This window comes from Stegodyphus dumicola, chromosome 6 (genome assembly GCF_044657685.1).
Source record: "Stegodyphus dumicola isolate Sdum_Otavi_A_Nest chromosome 6, ASM4465768v1".
Classification (NCBI taxonomy): domain Eukaryota; kingdom Metazoa; phylum Arthropoda; class Arachnida; order Araneae; family Eresidae; genus Stegodyphus; species Stegodyphus dumicola.
Window position 1 is genome coordinate 175,089,239 of NC_140773.1, and position 24,919 is coordinate 175,114,157.

The 24,919-nt window shown below is 30.7% G+C and overlaps 1 protein-coding gene across 14 annotated transcripts in view; it reads right to left on the reverse strand.

Moving 5' to 3' along the window:
• Positions 1-311: 311 nt before the first annotated feature.
• Positions 312-24,919, reverse strand: part of LOC118195800 (dual specificity tyrosine-phosphorylation-regulated kinase 4-like) — a 227,095-nt gene continuing 202,487 nt past the window's right edge. For 12 of the 14 annotated variants that reach the window (XM_085819189.1, XM_085819188.1, XM_085819186.1 and 9 more), the window contains 4 exons: positions 17,074-17,203; positions 12,950-13,059; positions 7,615-7,692; positions 312-2,410 (listed from right to left, as the gene is read on the reverse strand). In XM_085819189.1, the coding sequence (XP_085675315.1) occupies positions 2,328-2,410; positions 7,615-7,692; positions 12,950-13,059; positions 17,074-17,203 (401 nt within the window). In that variant the 3' untranslated portion in view covers positions 312-2,327. Of the gene's footprint in view, positions 2,411-7,614; positions 7,693-12,834; positions 13,060-17,073; positions 17,204-24,919 lie in introns of all 14 variants that reach the window. The other 2 variants (XM_035367129.2, XM_035367130.2) reach the window with 2 other exon arrangements.

A 24,919-nucleotide genomic window follows, 5' to 3' on the forward strand; every position in this document is an offset into this window, starting at 1 on the left:
TTTGATTTAAATGAAATTTCACTTTTTTTTGTTATATTTATACTGAATTGTTTCAACTTCAATGATTTATCCTAAAGGGATCCAAAATTTATCCTATAAATGAGAACCACAAACTCTTGAAAGTAGCACTAAATAAACAAAACAAAAAAAAAACAACATTTCCAAGTTTGTTTTTATCCCAAGGCCTTAGAATACGTATTCAGTTTTCCTTTATTTATTCCTTTGTCAAGAATCTGAAAGCGGAGAATTTCAAATGATGAGCAGCAGTATTTCTGAGCATTGATAAAAACACAAAAAAGTTCAAGACAATATATTTTAAAAACTACTTTATTTGGGAGATATATTTCTTTACAGCACCGCTCGTTGAAATATATATATTACACGTATAATTTACGAATGCATTTCACACAGAAAAACACGAGCCCAGAAACTACCTTAAATCGATCACAATATTCAGCTCTGATGTAACGGGTATATTTTTTTTTCTGCAGAGTCCACCTGCTGTTCTTAAAGAGTTGGAAAAAGACGTGCAGGATCACCATCAGGGAATATTTTATCCACGTGACGTTGCGGTGGTAGGGATGTGGGATGAAAATTGATAGAACTGTGTTGGTAGAAAGAGATTTCACAACAAAAGGCATGTGAGGTATACTTTAGGTAAAGAATACATATTTTGTGAATTCTGTTTTCAGGATTTGTATTAAGCACAAAAGTTTACAATTTTTTTAATAAAATAGATATTTGCATTTTACTTATCACTTTTAAATCTAGTTATTTTGCTAGCACATAATTTTCATTTTTTAAGCTTCATTTAATGCTCTTTGTCTTACATATTTTTTTAGGGAAAAAAATGAGTATCGTTAATAAAAGTTTTGAAATATGAAAATATATTTTCTTTCTTCAGCCGTAATTTTAAAGAATGTTTAAAAACCGTAAAAAAAAACTGGTTAATAATTCTTCAGGATTGCTGCTTTTTCGTCTTTCTTGAATTCACCAGGTCTTGAATTCTTGAATTCACCAGGACTGTCAGCAGATACCCTATAAAATCTATGCTTTCTATATTGTAAGCACCCTTCAACATTACAGTAATTTAAGGCAGAAAAAATGCATCAATGAAAGGGACATTATAAATTAATTTAAGTACCCTATAAAATCTATACTTCATTTGAGGAAGTTTTCGCATATATTGATGAAGTAGATAAAAATAGCTATGAGAAAATTTTATAAAAGCCCTTTGCATATGTTAGCAAATTTGCGTTATACAAACCTTATCTTAGTTTAGTATATTCTCTTTCAAGTAGAAAATTCAGTTTTAGAAAGCATTAAGTTTCTCATCGTTAAAAAATGGCATAGTTTCACAAAAATTATATGAAACAATTTTACTTATTTCTCTTATGTAAGTATCCTTTTTATTATAAAGTCATAGCTGTTCTTTACAGTAGCATAGAATTATCATGATTAACGTTAAATTCTTTCAAGGAAAAATTTTTAATATTGGGAAGAAAAATAAAGACTTAGTTAATCCCAGAAATGGTTCAATAAAAAAATCTGGGATTAAACTATTGAATTTTAGATTTTTAATGACTCGATATTAATTGCTAGAGAATAAATTTATTGTTTTCTACGGATAAGAAATCCAAAAATATTTATTTTAAACAGAGGTAAATCAAACATGAAATATTCAGAGACAAGTGAAAGAGTGTTAAACGATTTGGACGTGTGACAAAATTATTTAAAGCAGAGTATTTCCATCTATGAGAAGGAATATTCTTACCACCGTGTTTTCATTGCTGCATTTAGAAAAGAACATCGAATATCGAAACGCGAAGGTTAACACCTTCAAAATGGCATCAGTTGTTAAAATGACGTGATATGATAAAGGGAGAAAATTCGTCTATAAAGATTTTTCAATGACAGTGAAATGATGTTATACATACATATAAAAACATATACGCATACTTTTCTTCTAACTACGAAAATCGACAAGCCCAGATACATCAACACAAATAAAACGTATGGCTCTTGAAACAAGCCTGGAGAAGCCAACATTAAGCCTCGACACAAAAGACTGTCCTATATTTTTGTCTTGAGCTGGCACACAGACAATGAGGAAAGATTGCCGGGTGCGGGAAATTGAAGTTACACGACACAAATTAGAAAGTTGCTGAAAGAAAGGGGCAGAACTAGAAAGTAAACAAAATGCACAGTTTCTCCCACAGGTGCAGGTTTTGTCACGTGGATTGTCCATCGCATAAATCGACTAGTTTCTGTAAAAATTGAGATCCTTGAATAGAAGGCGTCGTCTAAAACACGAGCAAATTGTCCTCTCAGAGGATAGAGGGAAGGAAGGTGCCGGAGTCTTCCAAAGGATCGTCGTATTCTCCAGGGCAACCAGTGGCCTCATGCAAAACTGGAATAAAAAAGAATGAAAATCAATAATTAATACTAAAGAACTTAAAAGCAATTAGAAGCTCGCTCATATAGAGGTAAAATAAATCAATAGGTTTTTTTACGGGAATTAAACACTTCAAGATGAATTTACTACTTGCATACAGACGTTTTTAAATTCATGACAACGAAACTTTTAAAAACATTGCAAACTTAATTGAATATCATGCATTCATGATATATTTACATATCAGTGGTTATAGTGCAATGTGAATCATATGAGTTTAAACCCAGAGTTGAGAGATATACATCAGGAATAAAAACTCTTTTCCTTTATAGAATAAATTGGCAGTAAACATTTCCTAAACGGAAAAAAAAAAAAAAAAAAAAAAAAAAAAAAAAAAAAAAAAGTTTTTTATTCAGCTAACTTTAATCAACAAAGAACTAACATAAAATGAAATACTTTAAAAACTTTTACAGATAATATTGATCTTGTAAAAAAGAACATTGGTAAGAGAGATAAGAATGACCCATTTAATGTAACCAATAAGCAACAGTATCGGCTACGATCTATTAAAATGAACATTTATCTTTATTCTGGCGGTTTCACGTTAATTTACATAAATTAGAATCAAAGTATGTTTTTTTTACTGGAAGTATTAATTTGGTACACACACACTTATACAGAAAATCGCTTGGCGGATGTTATCCTATAAAGGAAAAGATAACGAATGAATTATGAGAAAGTTTTTGAAATGTAAAATTATTATCATTTTCCCCTTTAAATTATGGAATTTTAACCCAGATTCGTTTCAAACAGGTGTACATCATAGATTGAAAGTTTTCATACACTAAGACACATATCACAAGGATTCGCAAGTATTTAGTAATATTAGTACTGCTTACTTTCATTGGTAATATTCTTCCAAGCCTTAAATTTTCTCGTTAATAATCGATGCGGTGTGTTTGTTCGACGTAACATAATTTGCAATTCCAATAAATGAATAAATAAAAAGGTCTATAATACAAAATTTTATATTTTATTAGGTATCAAATGTTTTATAGGTCATCAAATGTTTGCGCCTTTATTTCTTTTTATTAAAAATCGTATTTTATTGGACAGTTAAATAACATATAATATAATTGATTTTTAATTAAATCTTAATTCCTTAAACCTTAATTCTTTTAATTAAAGAAATTTAAATGTTTATAATATATTTAAAATAAATACGTTGAAACTAATACCAGACTTTAAGTTTCTTCCATGTTGTAGTACCATCAAACTTAAATTCATTTTGATTTTTGCCTGTATCCTCGATATTTAGGTATTAGTAAACAATGCTTATTAGTTTTTGAAATTACATTTAAATAGTGACTACCGTGCGATCCGAGATCAGTACGAAGTAAAGCAATGAGTGTTTTCGTATTTGCTGTTCGCTCTTGTGCCTCGTCATCAACATCGGTGCACGAGATTAACAAGAGCATTTTTTTGGGTTACATGCTTGCATTACAAGTGTTTTGAAGTTCAACATATGAAACGCTTTAATAAAAATTCATCCTTTTCTATGGCTTGATATAAATAACTATCATGTCTATAAATAACCTTAAAATGTGCTGCATTATTTTAGATAAAGCTATTATTATTAGTTACTCGATATTTTTCCACGAAAATCTGTTAAGAATTCCAAGTAAAGTACCATTTCATATTTATCATATGTAGTTAAAATATAACATGTCGTTCTTCTCAACCATGGTTGCATATGCATACCTTGTTTTAAATACCAAATTTAAGAAGTTTTGCATGATATAATATATTTTTTCGCGAAAAATCTGTTCAGAGCTTCAAATAAAGTATCCCTTGCCTTTTATCAATTTTGGCCAAAATCTATTAGTTTTTTTTTTATTAAAAACTGTTATGGGCTTCAAGTAAAGTAAGATTACTGGTTGTCCAATTTTTACCCATTAAATCTTTATATGAATACAGAAAATTTAAATACGGAAATATCATAGAAACTGCTCATTGTTAGATACTGAAATAAAGCCTTTATTAATATCTGCTACTGTTTTCTGTTCTCAGACTCATACATAACAGGCTGTCAAATTATTACTTCCGTGCCAACAGCTCTGTAAACCAATTTTACATAAAAATTAGGATAGTCTTTACAGTTAATTGCACAACGTATAACCTAGAACTTGGACTAGTCTAAAACACCTTGGAGTTTAAAGATTATTTTTAATCCAAGCATTTCAAAATAAAAAATGCAAATATGAAAGGACATAGTTTTTTAATATATTATTATGTTTTTTTCCCTCACATGATAATTACAGACAGAATATAAGTGATCAGGTAACTTAACGTTCAAGGTTTCATCGTTAATTCACACTTTAATTCATTACAATTTATTGTAATACAGCAATGAGGATCATTTTCTCCTTCGAAATCTATGATTGTTTAATACATGTTAATAGAAAATGCATATAAACTGGATTTTAAGGACGTGTTAAAATTCAGAAACATAAGAATAAAATCCTCAAATGTCACTACAGTCAAACTCCGCTAAAATGAAACCTCCTGGGTTTAACGAAAGAACCGTTTGACCGTTTGATCCAGTTGAATTTACTATATACTTAATGTTATTTTATACTAATGAAATTCCAAAGCTATGAAAATCGGATATAACTAACTGTATGTATGTCTTCGACTGAAACATAATGTATTTTATGTACTGTATTTTTGTTTTCAGAATTTCAGCATGTTTAACGAAAAAAATTACTAATCCCTGAAATCCTTCCATCACCTTTCTTTTGCAGACGAAACTTACTTTACGTGGAATTCATAACTTTCCTTTATATGGAATTTCCTTTGCAGATGGAATGCGAATGACTTTTCTTTTGCTGTTCAACCCCAATTTTATCTGTGTATAAATAAAGACTATACGAAACAGGTGTGATACCCAACGAAGACACAAAAGAAAAAATCTTAGGACACCATATGGCGTTTTTTGTGTATGGTGTAAATGACCATTAAACCAAAGAACGAAAGTTGTGGCTTCTTCAATTCCATTCAAATTTTTTGAATGAGTTATCGGACAGAGTTTTGTCCAAGACAAAATCTATGATGGAAATTTTGAAATTTCCACTATTCAGGGAAAGAAGAAGTAGTGAATCTTATGCGTTAGGTTATACAGTTGATTAGCTTTATAAGATATTTTCTCCCTCCTTTACGGATGCCTTTGTGTTGTAAATGGAAGCATGCTCCCCACGTATTCGGGAGGTCCTGAGTTCGAATCCTGGTGAGATAGCACTCCACATTTTTCACGTTCCTGCATGGATATAAGCTAATGACTCTACAGTCCAGTTAGGAATGAAAATGGGCTATTCTCAGCTTTTTTTTTTTAAGTGTAAATGCTACTGCAAATGTGAGTTTAGCATTTGTTTTAGATCTTTTGAAAGACCATACTATACTCTTTACAAAAGGTATTGAACTTTTCCTTTGCAGCTACACACATTTTAAGTAAAAATTAAAGGTTAATTAATTAATTCTTTTGGCATGCAGTTTTGTACGAATATAAAACACTGTATTTATACAATTGTGAGATAATCTATTTTCTTATCCAACTGGATAAGTGAACCAAATTTCCAGTCTTTCAAAGTTCGTTATAGCGGGGCTCGACTGCATAAAAATACTCGCATTCTGTACAGTTATGTGAAAAGCAATGTACAGATAATCAGCTCGAAATTTAAAAGAAGAAAGTTGCTGAAATCTAAATATTTCAAATTATACCAAAAATTTATTACTGAAGGCCCAGCATGAGTGGGACACGTGGAAAAAGAGCTGCTAGAAAAATAAGAAGTGCATTAATAATTAAGAAGACAACACTAATAATAAGCTTAGAAAATATATTGTTAAAACATTTTCACTACAAAAAGCAAATATATCATAGCAAACATGAACCTAATAACAATAAGGGTAAATGTAAGTTAAATTATGAAGTTATAAAAATATTTATAAGCAATCGCTGATCTAAAATTCATTTAAACTATGTTAGGAGAGTTATACAAGTACGGAACAAAGAAACAAAGGAATTAAATAAAATAAAATTAGACTAAAACTACAGTTCTCAGCAAATACAAGTAAATCCAATTTGTAAAATTTTAAAAATCACACTGCAGAATTTTGTTAATAGTTAATAAAGCCGAAAATGCGTTAATGCATCATTAAATATAACATTGCACTATGTTTAAATTTTTTAATGCAAATAAATTTTTAATATATTGATTCGTTCCCTCCCCTCTTAGCATTGTTTTTGGAAATCGATACATACACATTTTTTGTTGTTGTTTTATTTATGTTATCTAAAAAATTTTATTCCAAGTTGATTGAATTTTTTCAACACTCTTTCACGGTCCGTAGGAAATAGATATTATTCTATAAATTTTATAAAAATTCGAAACAACAAATAGCTTTGCAATTATTCATGTGATGAATAAATGGTTTTGAATGTAGATATAGAAAGGCAGCAATCGTTTGCAACCTTAGTGTCATTCTTGTTCACTACTTTACACACTGCTTCGATTATGACGGGATTGAGAAATAAAATTCAGATTCTTAATAGAAAAATTTATTAATAAAGCGTGCTACGGGTTAGTATTTTAACTTCCATAAAAAATAATAGTTTATAAGATTGTTCTAATTTGCCAAAGGAATCCCGGAACGTAAAATCATGCGATAAGAAATTAACAACTGATAAAGAAATTATACAAAAACTAAACAAATATATTACCTGTTTATAATGTTTATATCCAATCAGATTATATTATTTATATCTAGTAATATTTCCTTGAACCAGTGTTTTTCAAATGGATTTCAATTAAAAGAAGTTAAAGGTTCAGTGAACATAAAAGTGTCGCAGCTAGTCAAAGCAATAACTGGATTTATCAGCTTTTACTGTATAAAAAAATATATAAAAAATGCCTTCTATAACAGCGAAACAAAACATGCTGCAGATGTAATATAATCACGTAATTGAAATCGGAGTTATTTATCAGAATTAGGTTGATAAAATGATCGAACAAAAAAGTTTTAATACAGAATTGCCGAGATGCATTCAAAGATCACGATAAGAGATAAAGCTTAAAAGAAAATAACGTGGCTTTGATAGCGAATGTTTTATTTTGAAGTGCAATTGAAGGGTTTGAAGGTGCAGGAAGAAAGAATCATCTTACGCTCTTCCAGTTGACCCCTTCGATTGCCCAGCTGATTTTCCACGGCCTTTTCTTCGGACTGATGACTGCGAGCGGCCTCTGCAAGCACAATTCAAGTAAGAATTGCCAAAAATACCTTTGCATGGAATATTAATCGCCACTTTCCAGCTTCATAATTATTAAATTTTTCAATGAAATATATACAACAGGGATAATAAAGCTTCCTCATTTTGAAATGAAAGAAACTTCTTTATTAGCTACTTTGTTTCATTGAAACTAGAGTTGCTATATACAATCATTCTCTGAGCATACGTTATCCCATAATTTTAAAACTTAATATGCCCTTCAATATTTTTTATATCTTTCTTTGAAAAAAAAATGGTACATCGTTTAAAATTTACACTTGAACCTTTGTGGAATATCAATGAACTTGTTGGAAATTTATGCTTCCAATTCACCAAAATGCTTAGTGTTTTTAGTATATCTCTTCTTTGACAAACCTGGATTGCAGAATAGGTCATTTATGAGCGTCACATCTACCCTTCCTTCAAACTAGGGAACGACCAAGCAGGTAATTGCATAGAACATTCGCAAAAACTAGGATACCATCTTCGCAAATTTTGCATGTATCTTTCAGCTGCGGGATCTAAGTCAATGAAACTGGCTCATACGATTGGTTCATCCACAGCATTCTGTGGGATTTTTTTTATCTCTGAGAGGAGTACTGGCAGCAAAGCCAAAGGATATATGCCAGAAGAAAATATACAACTTTTATGGATTGGAAGCAACAATTTCCAATATCCTCGATAATGTCCTCAAAGAGCCTTACGATCGACAGCAACAAGCGTACCAATTCATTAAGGAAATGTGCCTACATTGGTTGAGTTTCTGAGAAGTTTTCATATTATATCAATCAAACGTGCAAAGAAAAAGTGTATAATAGCTTCAAGAAAATCGGTTTAAATTTAAAGAAGCAGCAATAATTTAAATTAAGAAACGACTTAGCATCTAGCAGACCTTCTTTTGTTACTCTTTATATTTACGAATAGCCGTAAGTATGTTAGTTAAAATCTGGTAAAATATGTTTAATTTTGAATATAATTATAGTAACAAGATGGTTACTTATGAAATTTCAATAATTATAAAGAGTTTTGATTAACATGCAAATACAAGGAGTATACTATGACATAGATACTATGACTTTAAGAAAGATGTTTGGCGTACTACAAACGTAAAATGATTTCATCTTTAATAAAATTTTTTTAAGATTGTGTTTTATTGAAAATTAAATGTAAAAAATATTTGAAACGTATCTGAAGAAAGAAGAAGACATCGGAAAAAATAATAAACGACATGATTACGTAGCTTCTTTATATACGTTAAGAGAAAATATTTATCACTTTAAAAAAAGTTAAAATAAAAATAGGCGATAAAAAAGAAGGGCATTAGACTTTTTCTTAACTCTAACGTGTTCTACAAAGTATACCACGAGGCTTACACAAGTAAGTTACAGCACTAGCAAAATAAATAAATAAATGCACTATAGTACTGCAAATGGAGGAAAAAATTATTAAAAAAAGAAATAAAAATAATAAACATACAAGAAAATAAGTAAAGGGAAAAATAAATTAAAAAAAGTAATAAAATAAAGATAACTCAATAATCTAAATTGAGAATAAAATTCCGAAAAGCAGAAAATGTCTCTTTAGCCAGAAAAATAACGCAATCTTCTAGGAGATTTCCTTCTCATCAATTGCATTTATATTAGTTTCGTGTAATCATGTCAAAAATGCTACACCATGTTTTCATTTCTTAAAAATTATTTTATGAAATCGGAAATTGTTATTTTGTAATGTTTATTTTAAGTTAGTAAACTTTTTAAAAACAATTTCTTATATACACAGGCGTTTACTTGAGAATGCGGATTCTTTATCCAAAATTAGATGCTATAAAAAAAGAGAAACACTGACTCGTTAGTGCAGCCTGATTGACTTAATTTATAAGTGAAAACTACTTGATATTTAGTAATAGTGAGAGACAACAGAACTGTCTCAGCTCTCTTGGAAAACTTATTTGGTTATAAGTTACACTTATTTTGTTTAAACTAAAACTCCTTTTATATAATTATGGATTTTTCAGTGTCTTCTATGAGCAGTTTTATGGTGCACTACAAAAATTTATGAAGCATTACAAGCAGCAATATTTGTAGTTAACTAAGTTATATTTTAATTTTTGTACTTCATTTTGTTTGCTTTATTTTTTGATTAATGGGTAAACAACAGGTAAAGGCGATGAGTTTTCTGATTCTAGCTTTTTTGCAGCAAACCATTAACCAGGCTTGGCTTATACAAGAGGTTATAATTTTCAACAATGACCGTTCTGTTTTTCTATTATTACATTATCGATTCAATATTTTCTTATCAATAAAAAGGCATTAAATAATACACTGATTTAAATTCCTGAACTCTGTTTACATCTTGTTTGTTATACATGCTTTTTTTTGCCGATTTTAGTCACTAAATTAAAAAAATAGGAAGGCATGAAAATTGAAGATTCTAATAAGGGAAATTTAGAATCTTCAGCTATCCTCAAATAAAGCCAGAATATTTACATTTGTTACATATTTATCTCATAAAATATTAATAATTTAAGAAATACCTAATGAAAAGTTTAGATGATATGTTATGAAATTTTTTTACCAGGTAGTGGATACTAAAAGGAAAGAGATCATTTCCAGAGATGAAATTTTTCGTCTAATTTTGGGTGCCAAACTTACCATAAAATAAAAATTTGATGTTGTGTGAAATCTTATTAAAATTGTATTAGTGAAATGAATGTAAAACAAATCGCATAACAAGATTTTACCTTCATCTAAATGTATGGTCTTCTGTCAATTGTAAGAACATTAAGTATAAGATTTTATGCGTATAGTCACAGATTTTTATTGATTTTTCCAAATAAAACTTCTTTAAACTAAATATCCTTAAACTGTGCGCGTTATTTATTGAACGAGTTTATATTTCTATGTTTTCTATTCATTGAACTATCATTTATTTCTACTTTCGTTTTTTTATCTTACAAAATAATGTAGTATTTGCATGAATATATGCTTTATTATTAAACTAAATGTGTTCATTGAAAAAGAGAAACTTTTCAGCGGCAAAGGGTGACTGAGATTTGAGAAGTTTGTAAACATTATTTTATACAAAACGTTTAATTTTGTTAGTAAAGAAATGTATAGATTTAGTTTAATATATATAGAACACCTCGAATCTCATTGGTCACTGATTAACACGAAAATAGTTTATCAGATAGTTATTTATTATTTTGCTTTCAAAAATTTAACTGACATCAGTTACACAAAAATTTAATATGGACTGCGAACAAAATAGAAAATTTCCTATTTTTTTGTAAATATAAACAAATTACTTACTTAAATATTTTAAGTAAATGCTGTGAAAATCAGAGGGAAGATTCGTCACATGTTTTCGAAACATGTTTTGAACATGTTTTCGAAATTAAATAAAAAATGTCATTTAAGTTTATTAATCTAATCTGTTTTAATAGAAACATTTAAATTATACCGAGCATTTAATTTCATCATTAGGTTTAAAGAACAGATAATTAAACGTCTATAGCAATTCAACAAGATTATTAAAAAATAAATCACAGCTTCTTTCTATGGGAAAACTTAAAACACGGTCAGTGAAAAAAAATCTCCTATTAGTAGTACCATCTGCTGCACTTCCACTTAAATTTGTTTCTTATCCTAAAACATATCTGGAATCCAGCCTATTACTTTGTTAAAATTTAGAAACAAATGCAATTATTTATATCTTATTATGTCATTAAAACAATAAATAGTTCAGTTTTTGTTCTTCTGATATAAATAATAATATGAGTGTCATACGAAAACAGAAAATGTCCTTTAGTAACTAACACAGATTGTCTTAAGTCTACATGTTGTAAGAGTGACTAATCCTCTGTAGAAGGTATTACTGAATATACTCTCTATTACATTAAATGCATCTGTGCCATTCGAAAAAAAAAAAAAAAGAAAAAAAAAAAAAAAAAAAAAACAATTCTCGAATCTTTTTCGAAACATTTCAGGCGTATAATGTGCTACCCAGTTTTTTACAACCACTTCGCTTAAGTAGCAAATCTTAGTTCTCGGAAATACTTTTTTTAATGACGAAGTAGAAGTCTGGAGGTGCAATATCAGGTCCAATTTATTGATCGCCTGAATTACTGCTATTAGAAAAATGCGCTAAAGTTTGTTAGGACCTGTATTGTCATAGTAAAAGTGAATCACCTTTAGCTACAAATTTGGTCTGTTTTCTTCCCAATGGATTTTTGAAATTTTAAGAGCGCCTGAATGTACTGCTTGCTGGTATAGGCTCAGCCTTGGGAAAAAAGAGGCGAAAGATACCTAGTCATTCCCCAAAACAGTAACTATGGATTTTCATGTTGAATATTGTTTTTTGAAAATTTTAGGATTTGTAGAAGAGAGATCATACAATTCCTTGAAACGATTCTTCGTCTCTACATAATAATATTACGCCCACATTTCATCCTCTATCGTAAAACTGAAATAACGTATCTCAAATTCTTTTAAACGTTTTCACTATTTCTGCACATTGTTGTTGTCAATAATAACGTCTCTTTAAACATCTTACAGTCTTTTGAAAAAGTCGGACATCAACATCTGTAAGGAACTCATTGATGGAGAGTTATTTGTACTTTGTATCCATTATTTATTATTTACCTGCAATGAGAAAAATATTCCATATTTGAACAGAACAAGAGACCTTCTAATAACATGTAGAATTTGGACGATTTATGTCAGTTAATAAACAAGTTAGCCCAACGTTTGCATTACTTTTAATATAACACTCATAGATTACTCTATGATTGTTATATTCCTTGTCCTTTTTTAATCCGTTAATTCTAACAAATAACCAATTAAAAGCGCTGTATACTAATATTATTTTACAGCACCACAACGGTCTCAGCGTACTAAAAAATAACATTACTTTATTAGAATCAACTTTTTTATGTTAGAGTTTTTTGTTTTTGAAACTTTAGCAGGGTTTTAGTAATTGTAGAAAAGAATAACATGCACGTAAAGATGAAAAAAAAATAGATTAGTATGCAAGTGTATTAATAAATTCTTCAAGCGGGTTAGTGAGTCACGGTAGAACATCTGTGGAGAACACGTCGATATGAGTGAAGATCCCATACCTCGGACAAATAAGACTTCAAGTACGATAGTTATACTTTTTTAACCAATAGGAAGTGGTTCGTCCGATGACATGTAAATTCAGCAATTCTTTCGAGAGAAGAAATGTTCTCTCACCAGTTTCTATTTCTCTGAGGGGTTGAGAAGAGAGCCTTTGGGAGGAACACGATGATAGCCAAGCGTGTTGAAGAGCTTCGTCTGGACTCATTCGCAAAGAACTGTTCCAGCTGCAGTATAATAAAACAAAAAGAAAGCAACAATAAATTAGAACGCTAAATAGAAACCGAACCTGAGTTTGATGAAGTATTTAAAAAATAAAAGTTTTCTTTAAAAAGCATCTTTGCATTAATTATGGCATAAAACAATAAGAAATATATTATCATTAATTTTAGATCAGTAGCAATCATAATCAATCATCAAACTGTTAAGTATAATGTATCATCACTTAGCTAAACAGCAGAGAATTATGAGTAATTATTGTGGAGGGACTACTGTGGAATATTATGGACAGTGTTGGTAGACGACACTAGTTGTCTAGCAGTGGTTGTGCGGTTAGGTAGAGTAAGTTCGTAGACACATCAGAGCAATTGAAATAGCAATGATATAATATAAATAGTATGATGAATGTTTTATATAGTATGATGTTATGAATGTTATAATAGTATGATGAATGTTATGTTTAGAAAAGTGGTCTCGCTTGGAGAAGAGAGCTGTGATTCGTTATCCTGATCGAGTATCTGGAATGTGACCATACCATTACTGTCGATCGTTATTGTGCCATTTAGAGAAGGTTACGTGAAGCCATCCGACGGAAGCGCCTTGGCATGTTGAGTGATGGTGTCATCCTCCTGCATGGCAATGACCGCCCCATATTGTTCACCAAACTCAAGAATTGTTGCAAAAGTTTAAGTGGGAAGTCTGATGTCACCTCCCATATAGCCCAAGTTTAGAAACCAGTGCCTATTTTCTTTGTCCGAAACTGAAGGACATTTTTCTGGAATGAGGCTCTTTTCAGACAATGATGCGAAAACAACCACCAAGAACTGGCTCAGTGGGCAGAGACGTGATTTCTATTAATCCGGTGTTAAACACGTTGGTCCTGCTTTCTGACAAATGCATAAACAGATTTAGTTATTATATGGAAAAATGACAGGCAAGTATGCTTCTTAATTCCCTTTTTTATTTTCTGCCTATTGTTAATAAATATTTTTGTATTATCCTTGCAACCTTTTTTGGGTACACCATCATAAATCACTGATGGGAGTTACATAAAGTACATCGTCAAGTAACTTCTAATAATTCAATACAGTTTTTTATTTAAAATTATTTAAAACATAAAATATATTTCCCCTTTTTGTACATTCTTTAATTCTTTCAATTTATTATGTGTTTTACAAATTATAGGGTCATACGTTTTAAACTATAGACTTGTAAAAACTATAAATACATGCTCTTATATTTTAAAGCATTTCTTTTCCTGTAAGGAGCTGGAATAAAGAGAGGAACACAAAGAAATCTTAAAGATTTTATCAAAACTTATATTTAGTTGAACTTCAATGATAACTCCAAATTAACGCAATTAAATTGCGTATCTTCTTAATCGACTATGTGAATAAAATGCTTAATTAAAAAATTAGTTTGTTTCCATCGTGGAAAAATCTAATTTCACGGGATAGGTTTTACTTCCTTCTACGCAGTAAAGGAAGTACTGCGATTGCGAAAAATTTCGGATATCATATTTTAACGAAAATATCCATTTTGACTGTTGTCGAATCCATTTGAACGATGTTTTTACGCGACACCTGCCTGTAGGTACGAACATAGTAAAGGACTCATTTTTCCGAGATGGATTGTAAACTGGATTTAAAATGGATTCAAAAGAGATTTTTTTTGTGCTTTACAAACGTACGTACGCGTCTCGCAAAATAAGTAGCCTCAGAATGTTGAAATTTTGTGTATGGGACTTTATAACATGTAGTTGTGCATCTCCATTTTTGGTTACTATCGGCCGCTCCAAACGTATTATAAAACGAAAGTTTCCCGCCACCACAAACATCGTCTACGCAAACAGATCGCGTTAGCGTGTTTAATCAAATTTTGTCAAACAATTTTTGGCATTTGAAAGAAAGAGACTTCTTTTAGAGCACTGTGTTACGAAATTTGTAAAAAATATCGTCATTATTAAGTACAAAGTGTCTGAAATGGAACTATCACGCTGCTCCATTAAAACCATCATTTACTTCCAGTTCTGTTGCAAAAAGTCAACTACAGAATGTCAACAAATCATGTATACAGCTCGGCATAGCTTGATGCGGCCCATCCCGGTTAGCTCAGATTTGTTATTCTTATATGTTGGTAAATTGTGCATTTGTTTGCTTTAAAAGTGATTAAATTATGTTGTTATTATGTTCCGGTACAGGTTTTTATGGCTTTAGTTAATCTGCATGAAATAGTTGTAGAATTATCAACAATTTAAAAGTTATTTAAGTGATTCTAAGCCTAATTTGTTTACATTTGAAATTCTTGGTATAATATTGAATTACGTCAGTTTGTTAATGCCATTTTGTCGAGTGGGACCAAAAGTAAACTTTCAGTTTTGTGTGCCGAAAAATTTGTCTTCCTACCCGCCGGCCGAATTGCTTGTTTTTGCATTTGTTTCTTATGTTTTTCTGTAGTTTATAATTTTTAATGAAGATGTTTTAAGTTCTTATGCATTTTTGCCTCGCCGCTAAGTGAGATCTGAGTTAACTGAATGGGAGATTATCTCTAATGAAATTCGAGGAAATAAGTTTAAATGAAATGTGTATAATTTAATAGGCCGTGCAATGTGTATAATTTAATAGGCCGTGAAGTCATGTGTAAGTTTTAAAAAAATTGTGTATAATTTAATGGGCCGTACAAGGAAGTCATGTGGTGTCCACATTAGTTTTTTTTTTTTTTTTTTCCTTGGAAGAGAAGCTTGCTATTCTGCTTTGGATTGGATTATTCAATTACGGCAAAGAACACGAGGGCTATCTGCCTAAAGGGAGGGATGCCTTCGTGGAGGACTTTCTAAGGGAAACTGGCTCGTATACACGTTACACATGGGGAAAACCACGAAAACGCCCATGCAGCCAGCCCGTTCGCGGGGTTCGAACCTCAGACCGAACTACCAGTATTCAGCGTCTTTACCGCTCGGCCGCTGGTGGGCCCTATTCTGCTTTGAGAATTATAGAATACACTGTAATTTAATATAACTTACTAAAACTTTAAAAATGATTATTATATGAACTGTATATAACAGCAGCAGTGTCAAATCATTAATCAGTAACTGAAATAAATTAGTTAAAAAATTAATTGAATTAATTTTGCTTTTTAAATATACAAAAGATATATGATGTTCCCATGTCAGTCTAAATTCATATTCACTTAATATTCTTTTATTATGCTTCGCTTTTCCGTCTGGCCATCTCTATCGATAATTACTACTGATGAACCATATTAAACTTTAAAAGAGGCTTTTTGGGCAATCCTTAAAATCTGAACACTTTCAGATATTTTTAATTTTTATTTTAATAGTATTTTATCATTATTACATTGCCATAATTTAATTTGGATACTCATCTTCTGCTTATTAATAATAAAGTGTAATAAAATGATAAAATGATAAAAGGGTAATCATAACATAAGATCTACCGCTTTTATTTATTTATCATTTCTTTTTGCGGTCATTTTATCGCATGTTCGGATTTGAAAGATAACGAATTTTTGTTTTATAAAGATAGTGCTGTTAAATTATGAAACTGTTCAAATTTAAATTGGGAATAAGAATAACGGGCATGCCAAATTTGGCGATTTGCGTGTTAGATAATAATTTTATCTCAGTAGATCTACTTTTCCGTTGTTCGTAGCAATTTTATTAGCAACTTTATTTTCCTCATAACCAGAATTTATGGAATTAGGAATATTTCTATTTTGTGAGATATTAGAACAACAGTAATGTATTATGTAATCTATATAACCTTAATTGTGCGCAGTGCAGAGTTTATGCAATTCTTTTATTATAATTATTTAGTTCTATGTTTTCTTAGATTAAGGAATGCAAAGAAATATCTTTATATTATTAGAATATAGGTATCACAAATAAAATGATAAATCATAAGGAACGAAAGTGTTATATTGTTAACTTATATCAGAAACAAAAATAATGGATATATATAATTGTGAATATAAGTTTTTTATTTTGAATGAATGACACTTACTCGAGACACCTGCTAATGAAATGCACAAAATCTTGGTCGTCAGTGCTGAGAGCCATGGAAAGAGGCCTGGATCCAGGTCGCCGCTTTTTGCCTTTACTATTTGTTATGCAGCGAGGATTGCCTTTGGAATCTGAAAGAAAGATAATCGATATAAACTATATTCGAGCCAAATACATGTTCAGATAATAAACTTATACGGTTAAAAAATTAACTTCATTGTTAAACTTTCATGCAAAAGAACGGATTTTCAATCTGAATTTAATTACTTTCACAACATGAAATATTTTTTAGGATTTGAAAAGGAAAACCGTCGAATTTTGAAAGTTTTCTATTAGTTAATTGTTTTTAGAAATATTCAAATGTTGCTTTCGTATTTTAACTAACTAACGAAAATTCAAATGTATTAGGTTAGCTATTTCGGTTTGAACAAATAGATAGCTTTGTTATTCTTCTGTTAATCTGATAATTTTTTTCTTTTCAGATTTAGTAACTGACAGTTTTAGGTTGCTGAAGAACCCGTGTACTTTTTGTTTACAACTGTTAGTTTACGGTCAATTTTAACATGGGGTGTAAAAATAAACGTTTTCGACATATTTTATTTCTTTATTTTCAGAAAAGAAAAGTAAAAAGTAAAAGGCAAGAAAGTAGCTGAAGCTCGAAAAGAGACATATGCAGTTTATGGTGTTGATTGCTGAATAGAAAGCATGCGTCAAAATTGGTTGAAAAAATTTCGGTCTGAAGATCTTTCACTTGAAGATGACCAAAGTTCTGGCCGAACTTTTGAAGTTGACGATGATAAAATTAAACCCATATTTGAATTGAATCGAATAGTAATAAAATTTTGCGAGTGTTAAAAATGTTAGTACATCACATAAACAATGAAAATCGCATACGATGTCTCGGGCCTATTTGGGTTCCGCATGAGTTGAAAGAAATTCACTTAACACATCGAATCAATATTTGCGATACGCATTTAAAACGTAATGCAACTGAACTTTTTTTTTTTAAACAATTATCACTGGTGATGAAAACTGGACTGGCTACAAACAGTAACACTATTAGAAAAAGATCATGGTCTAAGCATAATAAATCAGTACAAATCATATCGAAAGCTTAAATTGTATCAGGAAAAGATCATGTTGTCAGTTTGACGGGTTTACAAAGGTGCTATGTATTTTAACCATACGCTATCAAACAATCATACGATCAATTCAGATATTTACTGCCAATAACTTAGGAAATTTCAGGAAGCAGTCAAAGAGAAAAGGCCAGAATCGGCAAACTGAAAAGGAATCGTGTTCTACCAGGATAAAGCGATGGCTCACACAACTTTAGCAGCACGTACGAAATTAATGGAGAGCGTGACTGGGAAGTGACGTCGCATCCGCCATATAGTCCCGACCTTGCACCTATGGATTATCATTTATTTCCAAGTTTACAAAACTTCTTAAACGATAAAAATTTCGGTAATAACGATGATCTCAAATCGCACTGGGTTGAGTGTTGAGTGTGTTGTTGAGTACGACCAGAAGTTCTATGAGCACGGAACCATGAAGTTACCAAAATGATGGCAAAAGATTATCGAACAGAATAGTTGAATAGTACATAGTTGAACGATTGAAGTTCATTTTTATGCAGAAAAAACTGAGTTTTATTTTACACTAAAAAACCGAAATTAATTTCTTGTCAGTCCAATAAAAACACTCATAAAGCCGGGTTTTTCCATTTAAGATGCGGATAAAACCACCAGGTACCAGAGGATTTTTTTTTCTTCAAAAATTTTATACATTCACTTAATATGTTCACTAATCTTTGTAACTGAAAAAGTCTTATAAATTACTTTTGATTTTTAATTATCAAAGTAAAATGTATTTCATCATTACGCTTTCAACTATTAAAATAACATATAGTGCAGGTAATAAAAATGTGAATAAAATATATACGGAATATGCCTTATTATCTTCATTATAGCTATTGAAGTGAAATTGAAATAATAGTTGAAAAAGGAATTATAAATTATTTTCGACTTAAAGATTATACTTAACTTGACATAAAGTAAAAACGTTCCTTTAATTATTAAAATAATAAGCATTACAGGTAATATTCACTCGAATAAATTATTTACGAACAAACCCTTAATATTCTTATCATAACTATTCCACTATTAAAGCATATCTGGAATAATAATTTGGAAGTAATTTATGGCGTAAGTACATATCACTGGCTAACGAATATAAGCACGTTTATTTCTGGCAAATAAATCTGTTTCTGTTCATTAAGGCATAAATCTGTTCTGTTTATTAAGGCATAAATCTACCTAATAAGATTCAAGATTCAGGTCAAGGAGTCTATTAGTTGCATAACGAACGACGTATGACGTGGAACCGTCCGAAAGGCAGCAGAAGGATTGCCATTATTAAGTCGCTTCGAAGATCCTGTCACAGGATTTCGCATCATTACGTGAGCAAAGGATCAGTTGATGGTACTTTGAATATTTTTTAGATTACTACATGAAATACGTGGGTATGTAAATGGTGTAAAATCAATCAACTGTAAAGAACTCTCTTTATTTCTTTCCTCTGAATCAGTCTAAAAGTACTTTACTTTATAGACTATGTTTTCAGGGATTATTCTATGAGTTTTGCACTAAATAATTTTTCAGCGTCTGAATAAAATGATTGAGAGTTTCGGTTTAATATTTTAAAGATAAACGTTCCTTTTTTGTAACGAATATATATACGGCTTTAAAACTATGATAATTGTAAATAAGTTATTATTCTTTTACTCAGCGATTATTTATTATGTATTCTACCTATAATATAAAAGTAAATGCAGAGCTTTAAAAACTTTGACGCTGGAGATCTCAAATGTTCATAATTTCAGCGTAATTCAATATGATTCATGTGATCGCCTTCACTATCAATCCGCCATCTAATACTGAACGGCGTATTAGTGAATTATATTCAAAAATCATCAGTAGTTATAATGAAAAATGAAACTAATCAGTAGATATAAAAATTTGGTAATCAGTATTATATTCAGTAATCATTAGGTAATATATTCAGTAATCCGTTTATCTAAGTCAAATATAATTACGATTTTACGATTAAGCTTAAATTCACACAGCACTGTTCTAATGCTTGTAGAAGACGCAGGCAATCAATATATTTCAAATAAACCATCCATGTTTGAATTTCGATCCTTAATAGATTAAGTGAACAATTTTAGTTTCTTTTGTTTCTAGTTTAAAATAAACTTGAACTTCTAGTTTCAGCTCAACTTTGGTTATTTGAGTACGGAAAAGCGCACAAGAACTATCTGTCTAAGGAGAGGAAGGCCTTCAAAAGTACTTTCTTAAGGAAACTGGCTCATCTTCACATTAAACATTCATACTTCACGTTACACGTGGTTGATAAAAGTCAACCATGCAGCTAACCCTTTGCCTGGGAACGAACTGAGGTCGAACTCCTAGTACTCCAGCGGTCTTAAACACTCAGTCAGTTGAATGTGTCCAATTTTGAAACTGCATCTTCTTAGGCAAATGGAAATGTGAATTTTATCACTTGCTTAAGAAGATTCAATGGGCGATTTTACGACTGTATGATTTTATATAAAGGCAAAACTGCTCTTGATCCCGAGGAAGATTTGTATGAAAGCAGAAGACAAGAATCAGAAAGATTCAGAACTTTCCATACAGAGTGTAAAGATCTAAAGTCTGTTTAAATCCCTATTGGTACAAGAAATCAAACTGGCGAGAAAGAGATTTAAGACTGACATCATTTTGAATTTTTTTTTGGTAATTATAATGCATTTTTGACTGGATTGGATTAGATTACTGCTATCTGCCTTACTGGATGATGCCTTTGTAAAGAATTTTCTTTTCACATATTTACAGTATACAAAATAAAAACAGCAAAACCACGAAAATCCAATTTCTTCAATAGAATAAAAAAGCTGAGACAACTACCAACAGTTTCGCAGGTTAGCCATGCGTCCACTAATCAGTTCTTTCGTATCCTTGAGGATTTCCACCGAAAGTTATGCATGCATGAGTGATAAATTTTAGTTTTGCATAATGATGGCCGATTGTTGATCCAGTTTGATTTTTCACTTCATGTTTTTTTCTAATTAATGGAAATCTACGATGTTGAGGAAAATTCGATAATTACGGAAAGATGTTGTAAGGCATATTTTAATTTTATAACAGTAATTTTAATTTTAAAGTCACTTTCCTATTAATTCTTATTTCCATTTACAATTCCCTACCAGAATGAGTTTTCAGAATCGCGTTGAATGCAAATGAGTTAGAAGAAGTATTTTAGGAAGGTTCAGCGTACTTCGTGAGAGAGGCTAGGAATCCTGACCATGTTTGCCTTATAGCTAAATCTCTCTTGAAGCTGTTACGCTCGGCCGTATTATTACTTGTGTTTTGATATTCATCGGCTGGTTTAAATTCAGGGCCAACTACGTTAGATACTTGAGTTTAGTTTTGACTAAGTCTATCATAGTTAGTTTAGTTTTTGTTTCTTATTCTGAGTTTAAGCCAGAGTGAAGGCTTTGTTGTAAGCCCGAAAAAGGGGCCAACTGTTATTCTTACTTGAGTGAAATAAAGGGTAATTTTACCCTTCTTGAGTCTATATCTTTAATTAATTGAACTTAGCGATAAGTTGGTAAATTCACTAGTTTCCTCGAGTTTACTTTAGACAAACAAAGTGAGGAACTCTACAAGCTTAACAACTCGCAGATTGTTCAGAATTAAATAAAGATTATGGATTTTTCAAAGGTGATTTGTGAAGGTGTGTTTGATACACAAAATTCTGTGAAGTTCTCGTCGAGAAAAGTCCTATTTCATTTCCCAGGCCAAACTAAATGTCCAGATTAAGGTAGGTTTTCTGATCATGTACCTCTAATATGCAGTATGAACTGTTTATTTTTATATGTATAACCAATTCCTATCTTTAAGTATACTTCCTAAAACTCTAATACATAGTAAAACATACTAGTGTAGGAAACTGAATATTTTAAGCTCCCGCATATAGGGAAAGCAAATCTTCGCAGCCAAGAGAATTCTACCTACAACTCTAGAATACGTAACGAAATTATTGAAAAATTCAGAAACTATCTGAAAACTCAAAATAAAAATCAGGAGTAATTTAATCTAGTTTTTTTGATAATAAAAGCTGCGTTCTAAATTAATTTTTTGTGACTATTATTATGGGACAAATTAAATTCATCAACTCCTACTATTATTATGGAACAGAGGGAATAAAATGTATTCTTTCATTAAAGGACTCTTAAAGGACTTTTCTTTACAGAAATCAGTAAAGACCGTATAGCAGAGAGACGAATAGGGTTTGAACTACGTAATTTTTCACATATGTTATCTGGACAATGAAAGTGTGCATCTGAAAGCGATGTTTAAAGATTCAATTTAGATTTTTTTAATTGAACGTTGGAACGATCTTTTTGTTGATTTTTTGCCCAGATCTGTAAATATTAATTCGTCCATTAAGGTAATTTAATGTATAAATTAACAGTCGCACAATCTCAGGCCTTCCACCATTGGATAGAACAAAACCGTAAATGAAATGGGGTTTGATGCCGAATACACAAAGTTGATTTCTTTAATTTTCTTAATGAACAACCAAAGTTGTTCCCAAAGGCGACTTTCTGTAGTTTTATTATTATATATGCAGTTTTTTTATTATACATTATGTACATTCTTTTATTCACCTCCCCTCCCTCTCTCCTCAAAGATAAAATTTCTATTTAGGTATAGAGTTCTTTCAATTTATCTGATCTTTTCTTGTTATATTTTTACTTTAGTGTAAACATGACTAGAGTATTCAGAATAAAAATAACATATAATTATTGGACACAAAACTTAACTGCTTATTATCTGTCATTTTAAAATGTGTATCTCTTTAAGTTACAACAAAAATAGAATTGAAAATAAATATTACAGATATATAAGAATGAGTGATTAAGTTTTGAAACAGCATTAGAAACTTCAGTTTATTTTATAGCGACTTTTGCAGAAAGTTGCTATACTGAATTTTACAGTTTTACATCAAAAACAGAAATATACGATAATACGATTCATCAATACGTTCAAGTTCATTGTTTTTAATGAACAACAAACAAGATGAAGTGCATTTAAAAAGAGACTGTTTGGTATATATACGATATAGCATCATATACTTTGTTGCACTGTGAAGAGCTTTCTCCGTTTTCACAAATGATTAGTGCGCTTGACAATTTTGTGAATTTTTCTGATATCTTAACTTCGTATAAAATAGTTTTTTTATTCCTCTCTCAGTGTCAAAAGCGAACATATTGTTAAGCAATTACAATAAATAAGTAAATTTCATAAAAATTATTAGTTAAATATATCAAAAATAACCTAATAAAGATATAATAATAAAAGTATAAAATTAAAATATAAATATTGAAGTGCATTTACCTTATAGATAAATTAAAGATATCATGCGATGATGAATGCCAATAGTGTGAGAACTGGCTATTTGCCATACCGTCTAGAAGTTAAAGATCTTATGTCTCTTGGAAAAGAATCACTTGCCAGGACAGAGACATGAAAAATGCCCTGTGACGTAAAATAACATCCCAAATATTGAAAGACAACTGCAGAAGTTTATAACATCAAAATAATCAGACTAATGCAAATTTCACTTAGTTATTCCTCCTACTTTTTGTTAATGTATGTGTGTGTGTGTGCGATTATGGCAAAGCCTCGAGGGCTATCTGCCTAAGGGGAGGGATGCCTTCGTGGAGGACTTTCTAAGGGAAACTGGCTCGTATACACGTTACACATGGGGAAAACCACGAAAACGCTCATGCAGCCAGCCCGTTCGCGGGATTCTAACCTCGGACCGAACTACCAGTGTTCAGTGACTTTACCGCTCGGCCGCTGGTGGGCCTACTTTTTGTTAAATTTTCTAGTGATTCTTCATGAAATAAGGTTATTATTTCTCCTAATGATAAAAGTTTATTATTCAGCTATTAAAGACCACCCTATTTCCGGTTTTATTCTTTGCTGAATAGTCATTTGTTGTGCTTATAATCAACATGCTTTGCCCAAACTACGAGAGCCTTGAACTTTCTCATTAAGGAATATGAAATTTGATAAAAAGGGTGAAATTTATAGATTCTGTCGTTTGTTTTCTCTTTGTCAGTCATATGATAAAATCGATCCAAAATATTTTAAGAAAACGAATGATATTTACCCTGAAGGTTTCTAATTTCATCTAAATGTAATAAATTTTATTAATGATATTAATTACAGTACTATTCTTTCCAAAGTATTGAAAAGTGTTTTCGCAATTTTTTAATTATTAACGTTCTACTTTTTCAATGAGATGGCATAACATTCGTTTTTGCCTTTTATTCCAACTATTTAAATGGTGTATTTCTGGAAAAATGGCAAAGAATATTTTTGCTTCTTGAAAATATCAGACTCCATCGAGATGCATAGAACTTTTCTGTTAAAGTAACATCAAACTATGATAGTATTTTGCAATTTTTAAGAAAAATTCTTATCATTTCCCTAATTTACATTATTAATATTGTCTCTAAGATTGTTAGATGCAGAGTATGAAACATGACTTCATTAGTTCACTAACACAACACACCCCTTCATTTAGTGAGTTCGCAAGTTGGAACCTCTGTCAAAGAAAATATTTTCCAAGCACACTTAGCAAAAATACAAGTACCGTATTTGAGTTCATACATGCTTTATTCATCAGATGGGAATGAAAGAAATACCTTAGAAAGGCATAAAAAGTTTTTTAAAGCGGTGTAGCAGAGGTCTCAGCAACATCATTCGGCG